General features: G+C 42.7%; 1 protein-coding gene across 1 annotated transcript in view; it reads right to left on the bottom strand.

The window, feature by feature from the left end:
- Window positions 1-86: 86 nt before the first annotated feature.
- The window catches only part of bckdha (branched chain keto acid dehydrogenase E1 subunit alpha), a 70146-nt gene continuing 58512 nt past the window's right edge, over window positions 87-11720 (bottom strand). Inside the window, exons 8-9 of the mRNA XM_043680936.2 lie at window positions 7635-7806; window positions 87-4220 (exon numbers count right to left, since the gene is read on the bottom strand). Coding sequence (XP_043536871.1) covers window positions 4050-4220; window positions 7635-7806 — 343 coding nt within the window. The 3' untranslated portion in view covers window positions 87-4049. The remainder of the gene's footprint in view (window positions 4221-7634; window positions 7807-11720) is intronic.

The raw sequence follows: 11720 nt of genomic DNA, 5'->3' as shown, positions 1-11720 counted from the left end.
AAAAGGCACCTTCAGTCATTACCTTTATTGTGCTTTAGAACCAGTGTTACCAACCAACACCCTTAACACGAAAGTGAGAAAGCACATTTTGCACTGTCTTGATTTTTATTTTTTTTAAAAAACAATGATTACACATGCAGCAATAACATGTTGTGTTTTGTAACAGCAGTTTTGAAGATAAATATGAAACCGAGATTTGTTCACGCCGCTTCTAGTTCAACACCCAGTGTGAACATTAGTTGATAATCAAACCCTTTTTACCCTCCGAGTCCCACATCAACAAAAGAGCTCTCAACTCTACAGTTATGTTATCATCTATCAGATTCCCCCTAGGGTCGTCTGAAACAGCTGCAAAACACATTGCTAGTGTGCCAAAAAATCAAAGTAGAACACAGGGGAATTTATATTGACAACAGTTTCCTGCAAGAGAGTTTACAATGTCACTGGCCAAATTAAAACAGAAAGCGAGAGTCAAAAAGGAACAGAGTGTTGAGATGTTAGTCATTAACAACAGAGTTCACCCAGCACTGTTAATAGGGAGGTCAGTTACTGCACACAAGGAAGGCTGTAAGGAGCCTTGGGAAATTTTTGTGATAACTATTTTCATTCAGTCAAAATAGACCTTGTCCAGTACACGAACCGCATTAAGTCTCTGAGGAAGAGAAAATCTGTGTTTAAACAAACATTAGACACACAAACTGGAAGACGAAGGGGGTGTGGTGGACAAAATAATGCACTTGTTGGTTCAAATTATATCTGTGATTTATGGAAAGGGCTGTAGGGGATCCTTAAAAGCCAGCTTGTTTGTGTCATTTTGTGTGTGCCAGCACATCTCCTTCCAATGACAACAGCAGAATCCAGAGACTCCGGCAAAAGAATTGAACAAATTTCCAGAGACTTGTCAAAACCCTCTGCAATCTGTAACTTGTCACAGGTCAGCAACATTGTTGGTTTGGGTTGTCAGAACTCTACTCAATCGGATCTGCACAACTGTGGAATGTTCTGTAACATCAGTGGTGCTCGGCTCTTGCTAAATAATCACCAATTTGTACCAAGCCCTCTAAATTACATTAATGGTGGCCATCAGAGCAAACCAGCTACTTCCATAACACAACACAATAATCCATTGTGTAATGAAATCACTTACAATACACAGAGTCCTTCAATTCCTCAGGATATTGGGTTTTTTCAGGAAGGGAACTTTCAACAACCTATCTCTGACTTGGACATGATAATGTAATAGGGTGGTGCATTAACTAACTCGTTTTACTGTCATCGGGTGAGTACAATAAAGGAGGTTGATGGAGTATTGGAAATAGAAAACATGGAGCATGAAGAAGGATTGAATGTCTGTCTTGCGACCACAGTGTTGTGGAAGCGATATTCCTTCACTAAGCCATACGATTCCACAGCTAGAATTTCCAATCCTGTATCATCTTTTGTTATGAACTCGGCAAAGAAAGTAGCCAGCATTTCTTGTGAAATGAATACATCCTACCCTATAACATTACATCACAGAATACCTCACAGTTGGATGTTAGAGCTGCTTACCATAAACGACATACAATGTGGGAGAAATGTATGAGAGGTCAGGGTGGTGTGAATCATCCGCAAAGACATACCTTCACTGAGCAGACCCCTCCCCCAACATACTTCCGCTTAAAGTTGTGAGGTTCAACCTAGAACACTGGCCTTTTCCCAAAGTGCTCACTCCATGATGTGGAGGCAGTGGTGTCGTGATAATCTAGAGGCCAAGGCTAATGCTCTGAGGGTGTGGGTTCACAACCCACAATAGCTGACGTTAAAATTTAAAATTAAATTAACATATCTGAAATTAATCTCATTAATGGTGACCAATAAACTGCTAAAACCATCAAGTTCATTAATGTTTTTTAAGGAAGGAAATCTGCCATCCTTACTTGGTCTGGCATCACTTAACTCCAGATCTACAGTGATGAAATCAATGTTGAAATCATAGAATCCCTACAGGACATTTGGCCTGAGTCTACACTCATTATGTGAAGAGCATCTCATCCAGACCTACATCCCCTACACTATCCCCGTTACCCTGCATTGTCCATGGGAAATCCACCTAGTGTGAACAGTCTTGGACACTATGGACAATTTAACATGGTAAATCCACCTAACCTGCACATCTTTAGGCTGTGGCAGGAAACTGGAGCACTGCAGGAAACAGGGAAAATGTGCAAACTCCACAGTTGCCCGAGGATGGAATCGAACCTGGGTTGCTGGTACTCTGAGGCAGCAGAGCTAACTATTGAGCCACCATGCCGTTTCACAGTTGAAGTTGAGAGGGCCTGGTTAGCCAGAAATGACATACTGGATCTAATAAGGGAACTGGTAGCTGCACTACAACATGTCTGTACAGAGTATAACCACAATTGGACAGGACTGACAACCCCCACCCCCGAACAAATATTTTATTAACTGGTGCACAAGTCTGGCAACTTCACAGATTGTTAGGCTGAAAATGGTGGTGTTTATGGCTGAACGTTATATGGGTGGTACCAATAAAGTGACTTGCATCATCCTCTTGTCTGTAAATAAACATCTATTAAAGTAGCATTAACAAAGGGATGCTGCTGTGACACCCACTCCCTCCCACTATACTCTTCCAGGGACTCAGGTCGATTGATTCCCTGCAAGAGGGTCAATCATGGTCAGTGACTGAATACCAATGCTTCTCCAGCCTGCTCCAGTCCTCCCTAACTCATTGGCACAAGTCAAATTTAAGATCTTGTCCATTAACCCAGGATGCTATGATTTCAGCAGGATTTGATCTCGGTCATTAAATAGCCGCAAATGAGACTGTGCAGGTGCAATTTGCACCAAGGAAGCCCTTTCCAAGAGTGATTGAACCTTATCCTTTTTGACAGACAAAACACTTGCAGCACCTAGTTGTTCACTTTCCAATTAACCCATGGCAACACAGCCATGCAATTTGGATCTTAAACAACAAGCAGCATTCTTTTCATACAAATTGTGAAAAGATCTGATCTCCAGCAAAGTAAATCACTTCAGAGTATTAGAGCAGCAATGTAGAGTAGGCAGTGCTGGTGGCAGAAATATGCACTACTGCTGTGTGTAAGTGTCACGTCAAAATCCTACAGAAAGCTCAGGGATGGTGAGGCCAGTGACCAACCTACCCTGTTCACTAGCTAAGATTGCATTTATGTCATTTTGTACAGGTTGGGTGGGGTGCATCCAGTTTCTGAGGCTCAGTCCTCACCCTAACCCTAACAAAGCTTACTGAAGAACCCAGAGAATCACTGCTTCTAATATTGCAGATGAGTACATCAAGGAAACCAAAAGGTTAGGTAGTGTTCAAAATGGATTATTGCTCTGGTCCAGCTACACACCACAAGCTAAGACAGCACCATTGCAGACCCTTCCCTTTTGAGAGTGAGAAGATAAATTCACTCTGCAGATCAAAAGCGGGAGTAAATTGAAAAGGCCACCTCCCCCGCAGAGGTCTATTCATAACTTGACCTCCTGAAACTGACAGTACATTGAAAGCGAGAAGGGACAATCAGCCTATTCTAAAAAGTCTTGAAGGGCTTATGACCAAAATGTCAATTCTCCTGCTCCTCGGATGCTGCCTTTCCTGCTGTGCTTTTCCAGCAACACGACTCTGTCTTCCCCACCCCCTCCGTTTCTGTAAGCAGAGTGTGCTGGATAATTCTGATCTCCTGCAATCTTATAACATTGACCCTGCTCCTGGGTGACTGATCACGCACAGTGCTGTGAATGAAGCGACCTCTCTAATGACATCATTCCCATATTTGGGATAAGGTGATCATGGAAGACCAGGATTTCATTGAGTATCTATGACATCAAATTCCTATAATTCTTACGAACAGAGCACTCTGATTAGAGGTTTGGGGGTTGTGGGGGAAAGAGGGTAGTGTGAGGTGGGGCTTAGGAATGGAGAGGGGGTGTGGTTTTTTGAGACAGGACACGAAACAGAAATTCATAGGCAAGCAGATCGGGGGGGTGGGGGGGGAAGGTGACAGCAATAGACAGTCGGTCTATTTCTCATAATGGTCAATGGGGTAATGCTCTCCATACATCTTCAAGTGCCGCTGCAGCGCCTCCTGCTGTTTCTGGAGGCTGACTGGGGTCTCGTCATATACATCGGAGAACAAGTGATCCAGTTTTGGTTTCAGTGCCCGTTCAGCTTCTTCAAAGGCTTCCATGACCTGGCAAAAGAGATTGCAGAGTCAACTCGTTAAATGGGCAGCATTTTATCAGCGGCATCATTAAGGAAGCTCCCTTCTAGCGTTTAAAATGCATTCTGTGCCTCAGATTTACAGCACCTCTGGTCCTGTACAACACCACTGACATTGCTGTTAAACCACCCTTTGATGGATTGCAGAGAATAAAATACTTTAATCTACACTCCCACTGCAGGGACAACAGAACATATGCACAACACCCACACTCCCGCATGTAATCCAGAAGTAGAATTTCTTATCCGGGGCCTTGGATCTGCAGTTGACTTTCAATGTTTTCTTGTGTTTCTTGCTGAGGTGAGGTGTCGAGTCACTGCAGACCTCAGACAACAATGATTTTGTATCTCTTGTTTGTAACACTCTGGGTAGATGGCTATAAGCAGAAAATTCACCCAGGCCACTGAAGGCTGACATTATATCTGCCAGCCAGCTTGTCAGTGGGTTCTATGCTTTTTGAATAACACAGAGACCGCAACTGAAAGATCAGGAAATTAAGAGGAAATGTAATTTCTGTGGTCCACACAGCAAACTCCTGATTAGAGCTCTGGGTGAAGGGAAGTGATTGAATGCTGGGTTTGAAGCCAGGGAATGTAGGCTACAGCATTCACCATTATCACATCCTATAACAAAAGACATTGCTTTAAGTTACTGCACATGGTGCGGCTCAACTAATAGTAGCACTGCAACAAGAATTTTTTTTTTTACTTTTAACACATATCTTCCAGCTCTGTATAGCATAGTAGAGTACTGAAGATTCTGGAAATCTGACATAAAAACAGAGTGCGAGGTGAACTCAGCATGTCTGGTAGCATTTGTGGAGAGAGAAACAGAGTTAGCATTTTGAGTCCAACATGATTCTTGTTCCAACTGGTCTGGCCTCTATGTGACTCAGACCTTCAGCAGTGTGGACTCTTAACTGCCCTTCAAATCAACGTAGAAAGCCACACTGTTGTAATAACCACTAAGCCACCTTGGCGCCCCAAGGACTGTAACAACCCAAGAAGGCAGTTTTAGGGATAGCAACAAATGTCAGTCTTGTCAGCAATGCTTGCAACTACTGAAAAAAAAGAGTTTTCTATGACATCCTTGCTACTCTTCCCCTCCTCAGGTCCTAGAAACATGAGGAAAAAGGAGACCAGTGTTCTCTCTAAGCTGCGCAGCTGCACTGAGGCTCGTCCGAAGAAAAAAACTGAAAGAACAGTGGATGCTGGAAATGAGAAACAAAAACAGAATACGCTAGAAAAATTGAGCAGGTCTGGTAGCATGTGTGCAGAGAAATCAATGTTCTGCGTCCAGTGATCCTTCTTTATTTCTCTCCACAGATGTCCCTTTGTTCTGGATTGCTATACCAGGGAAGCAGGGTCTCTATACCCACCTCTTTATCATTTCAAACACTTCTCCTCATCTTCTGACCTCAAGGCAAGCTGAACATATAAAACAGGAGCACCAAGTAGCTCAGTCGCCGTCTTGATCCTGCCCTGCCATCCAATTAGATCAAGGCTGAATTGTTTGTGTTTCAAATTCCACATTCTCACCTACCCTCTGATAACCTTCAGCTCCTTGCCTAATAACAATCTACCCACCTCAGTCTTAAAAATATTAAATAACTCTGCCTCCATCACTTTCTGAAGCATAGAGTTCCCAAGTCTCAGAGAGAGAAAGGAAAAACTCTCCACATCTCTGTCCTGAAGGACAGCCCTCCAATTATAAAACAGTGCCCTCTAGTTCTGGACTGATCCACAAGAGGAAATATCCTTTCCACGTTTTCAAGATCATTCAGGATCTTACACATTTTCAGCCAAGCCCTCACTCTTCTAAACTCCAGGGGACATAAGCCCAGTCTGTCTAACCTTTCCTCATAAGACAACCTGCTCAGTCCAGCTGTCTATCTCATAAACCTCAGATGTGCCTCTACCGCATTAGCATTCACCCTTAAAGAAGGTAACCAAATCAGCACATTCAAAACAGTATTAGTGATGTGACTTCACCAATGTTCAGTGTAACTGCAGCATAACATCCTTACTTTTATGCTCAATGACTCTCGTAATAAAGGACAGAATCCTATCAGCCTTTTTCATTACACATCATACCTGTGTAATAATATTTTGACACTGGGGCACTAGAACACCTAAATGCCTTTGTACCTCGAAATTCTACATTTGTTCAGTTTAAGTGACACTCTGCTTTCTGCCAAAGCAATCTACTTCACATTTTCCACATCTTCCGCTTTCTAGATATTTGCCCATTCATTCGACCTATCATTCCATCTGCAAACATCTTGAGTCTTGTGTTTATGCAACTTATTCATTTCAGCCTCCGTACCACTCCCATGAACCAATCTTGTAGCTACTCCCAAGGCAAATATCCTTCCCTATGATGGTTAAAATGGAGCGGTGCTCCATCGGCACCTGACCCAGGTTCTGTGCCAGTGTTGTCCCATACATAAGCTGACCCTGCAAGCCAACTACTCGCATTTCTGATTCACAAGTAGAAATTGAGCAATAGACAATGCAATTGGTATGTCATACTTGTGTACCTTAGGCATGTGAAGTTTGAACTTCTTATGCATTTGCTGACAAGGCAAAAGAATGGAGTGTGTGAATTTTTTTTTGACTGTTGTGACTGCTGGTAGATGCTAAATGAATATATATGTGCAAAGTACCACATGTTAATGCATGTGAGGTTTCTCTTAGACTAGAATTAATGCCAGCATCTTAAATGGTTTCACTCTAGCACACCGTGACTTGCACCAGTCTGCTTGCTACAGCTGAAGCATTGCTTCCTTGCCTTTGTATTACAGCTCCCGAGATAAAGGCCAACATTGCATTAGTCTTATCGATCACAGTTTGTCTTCTGACTTTTAAGTGATGTGGACAGGCCAAGAAATTCAAAATCTCTTTGATCTCCCAGAGCTCCACTCCTTGGAGAGAATATTCTGATTTGTCTTTCTGGGATGCAAAAGGAAATGAGCTGACGCTGTTGAGCATTGATCAGCTGACTTCCCACTGATCCGCAGGAATCTAGTTAGCAGCTGACTGATTAACCCTGGCAGGAAGTTTGACGGTCGGGGCATGACAACTAGATACTCAGTCAGCATTGTGTGGTTGAGTAACACAATATACAATGCAAAATATGAATCCTACTGCTAAAATCGTGGATTTACAAAACCTGATTCAATTAGAATGCAATACTGAGTTCCAATTCTTTGTGAAAGACTGCAACAAAAAAAAACTTTGCATTGTCATAGAACCTGTCTTGTTAGCAGGACATCTCAGAATTTTTTACACTCAACAAAGTACAAGATGAAGTGTGGGTCATGCTGCTTTATAGGAAAGCACTCATTGTTTAGTTTTTGCACTGAACGTCAGTGTTAATACCTACCCGTTTCCTGGACTGCTTCCTCCAAGCTTTTTCCTGCTCCTCGTCCCACCAGCCCTTGTTCACCATGTAGTGTCGGAGCCTCGAGATGGGGTGGTCCTGTTTGTCCCAGTAGTTTACTTCATCCACAGATCGATAGGCTGAGCTGTCATCACTGGTACTGTGGTGGCCTATCCTGGAGAGATTCAGAATTCAATTCCACAATTAGCTGTGTATTGTGCTTGGCTATATATCGTGCTTGCCACAGGCACACCATTTGCTATGATGCAGTGACAATGAGCATCCAGCAAGTAGCTTTATCACAGCTGAATTCTTGTGGTGGTGGAGCTATGGTCCCTAGAACTGGGAGCAGGAATCCTGGTTGACATTTTGCCTCTACTGCCTAAGTCATAGAGTCATACAGATGTACAGTATGGAAACAGACCTTTCGATCCAACTCAAGGACGCCGACCAGATATTCTAAATTAATCTAGTCCCATTTGCCAACACTTGGCCCATGTTCCTCTAAACTCTTCCTATTCGTATAACCATCCAGATGCCTTTTAAATGTTGTAATTGGACCAGCCTCCACCACTTCCTCTGGCAGCTCATTCCACACATGCACCACCATTTGTGTGAAAACGTTGCTCCTTAGGTCCCTTTTAAATCTTTCCCCTCTCACCTTAAACCTACGCCCTCTAGTTCTAGGGTCCCCCACCCTAGGGAAATGACCTCGACCTTTTCCCTATCCATGCCCCTCATGATTTTAAAAACCTCTACAAGGTCACCCCTCAGCCTCTGATGCTTCAGGGAAAACAGCCACAGTCTATGGAGTCCAATTGTTGTAATCTGACAGCTAGGCACCTGAGCTCAGTTAACTATAGCACTGTGGATCAGTGGCGAGCACTTATGCCTTTGAGTCAGAAGGTTGCGCGTTCAATTGCCACTGCAGAACCATGGGCCCATAATCTGTGACGACTTGTGTGTTATGGACTAAGCCAGACCACTCAAAACATTCTTTAGCAGGGAGCTCAGACCATAACTTTGCAATTTGTCTCAGTAAGTGTACAGGGAAAATTACCTGGAATAAGTTAGCTAGGTTGACTACTAGATTTTAAAACAGACAAAAATGTATTCACAAAATTACACAATGAAACATAAAGAACAGAATAAAGAACCCCTTCAGAACTCAGCCTATCCAACTAGAGTTAATCATGCTGTTCTGAATATACATAACAGTCCGCTTTAAAAACCAGGATAAATGGAACACGCTTACAGGTTGAAGTTGAAGGGCAGAAAGAGAGAGATAGTTTCGACACAGCTCCCTGTTGAACTTCCAACCAGTTCAAGACTGAACTAAAACTGCTCAGCTCAGCTAGAAAGCTGACCATTCCCTTTTCCTTATACAGGTCAGTTCTAAACCATGACCACTTTGGCCTGACATCTCACCTGTTCATATATAAACAAAATGCCTCTCAAACCCTTTTCATCTCTGTACCAAACCAGTCTGATCGGAGCCTGGCCCAGTTTATTGCCCCTTGAAAAAAATCAAGAACAGAATCTCCTTGAGCCAAGGAACAGCCTTTAGAAAAAAAGGGACTAGTTTTGTGACATGTGTTTCAGGCTACTGAATGAGACATTAAACCCGAGTGCTCATAGAGTCATACAGGAAACAGGCCCTTAGGCCTAAGCTGTCCATGCTAAACAGGTTTCCTAAACTGAACTAGTCCATTTGTTTGCATTGGCCCATATCCCTCCAAACCTTTCCTATCCATGTACCTGTACAAATGTATTTTAAAATGTTGTAATTGTACCTGCACCTATCATTTCCTCTGGCAGCTCATCCCATATACACACCACCCTCTGTGGACAAAGTTGACCCTCAACACCCTTTTAAATCTTTCCCCTAAAAGGCCTTGGCTATTCACCTTATCTATGCCCTTTGTGATTTTATAAACCTCCAAAAGGTCACTTCCTTAGCCTCCTACGCTCCAGGGAAAGGTTCCAGCCTATTCTTACAACTCAAACCTTCCAGTCTCAACAATATCCTTGAAAATCTTTTTTACATCCTTTCCTGTTTAATAACATCCTTTCACCCTCCTGGGTTGATATTAAAGGTCCCATGTCTCTATTTTAATGAAGAACATGAAAGTTTGCCTGGTGTCTTGGTAAATATTTCCCCCTCACCTCACAACATAAAATAAATTGTTTTATTTTCACATTGTTGCTTGTGGGACATTCCTGCCTGTAAATAGGCTGCCGCTCTAAAATGTTTTGTAAGGATCAGGGTAGGGGAATGCGAAAGGCACTGTATAAATACAAGCCTTTATTTCAGTGATTGACTGTACCAGACCTGGATTACTGAATTTAAAGCTACAAGGGTGGCTAGCCTATTGTCCCTGCCAAAATCTAGGGGATACAGCAGTTCAGGTATGGTGCAGATTGACAACAGTTGGAATCTGAGGTTGACCCTGTGTTGTAGTATTGAGGGAAGGCTGCATTTTCAGAGATACCATCTATCAGGTGTAATATTGAACCAGGGAGTAACTTACCAGTTCAAATGGATATAAAATATTGTACAGCATTATTAGAAAAGGGAGCTCCCTTTCAATCACTACCTCACCCATTGTCTCCCCTGAACGTCATTTTTATGGCATTCAAATGTATGCTTATGTCAGGGTCTACAATTCAAAAGCAAATGATTGCCTACATATACAGCTTTTGGATTGGAGGGTTTGAACAGTGCCATTATTATAAATAATACATCTGTAAGATTATTAGTTGTTGGATCTGCCTTTTTGGTTTCGGATAGAAAGAAGGAATGAGTATATGAATAGGAAGGGTTTAGAGGGATGAGGGCTGGGTGCTGGCAAGTGGGACAAGATTGGGTTGGACTATCTGGTCGGCATGGATGAGTTGGACCGAAGGGTCTGTTTCCATACTGTACATCTCTATGGTTCTATGAGAAAAGGAGCCAGGATCTTTGTTCTTATTTTTTTAAAAGTTACAATGGATGAGATGCTTTGGTACAATTGAGAGCTGGTTGCTGGGTCACAGCAACCTCTAAATGATTCTTTTTGACTACCCAGGAGGTGTATTATTAACGTTTCATCACTCTGTGACATTTCTGAAAACAGACGGAGGGAGGCTGGAGAAAGCCCAGGGAATGATATTCAATTAATATTTAATGAGTAGATCAAACTACTTACTCAATGTAGATGAAGAGGATATCGAAACTCAGCAACAGACAATATTTCACATTTTGTTCTTTAAGCCAAGATGTTCACAATGATGAATGATTTGAGACTTGGAAGGGGACTCATGTAACCATGTAATGGCTCCTGGCCAATAGGAAATTAATGTGATCACCATTTGTTCACCATTTAATATTGTGTATTGAAGTTAACAAATAGCACACAGTCTACTGCCTGAATGGCTTCCTGGGTCAGGGCGAGCCCAGACCAAAGAACTGAGGTTTCCCTTTCAGGCAGCTGAACCTAATGGCCTCAGGCAATTCTCATGAACTGACACTGCCGCAAAGGAGGTGACTTAAAGCTTAGTCAAAGAGAAATGGTTTAAGGAGGGCTTTAAAGGTGGACAGCAGGCAGGTTTGTGGATGGGTTTCTAGAGAAAGGCATGGCTGGCAATGGTGGGACGGTTTAAATCAGGAATTGGAGAAACGCAGATTTCTAAGAGGGTTATAAAGGTAGAAAAACTTGCAGAGAAAAGGAGAGATTTTAATAGGAGAGGTTGAGAATTTTCAACCTGAGCACTGATGGTAGATCAGTCAGCACAACGACGACCAATATTTCACTCTAGCCAGTTAGAGAGTCCACAGACACCAATTGACATGTTGACCCATTGACTTCCTGTTCAGGAAGTTGCTGCTGTGTACAGATTGCAAAAGTCTGCACAGCAGCTAGAAAATGAGACAGAATGCAGACAATGTCCGTGACTTAGTGTCAGTCAGGATATGTGCAGCAGAGTTTGGACGAGCTCTAGTTTATAAAAAGTGGTAGCAGTCCAACAGAGAAGGTCCCAGGCAAAATAGTACCTTGCTCAAAAAAGGGTTCATTGACATGGGAAATGAAGCATTGGGCACTCAGTGGT

Source organism: Chiloscyllium plagiosum, unplaced genomic scaffold (assembly GCF_037043375.1).
Source record: "Chiloscyllium plagiosum isolate Xiang-an unplaced genomic scaffold, Cpla_swu_hap1 HiC_scaffold_47, whole genome shotgun sequence".
In the NCBI taxonomy this organism is placed as follows: Eukaryota; Metazoa; Chordata; class Chondrichthyes; order Orectolobiformes; family Hemiscylliidae; genus Chiloscyllium; species Chiloscyllium plagiosum.
The sequence above is the reverse complement of the archived record's forward strand: the minus strand, read 5'-3'. Positions and strand labels throughout refer to the sequence as shown.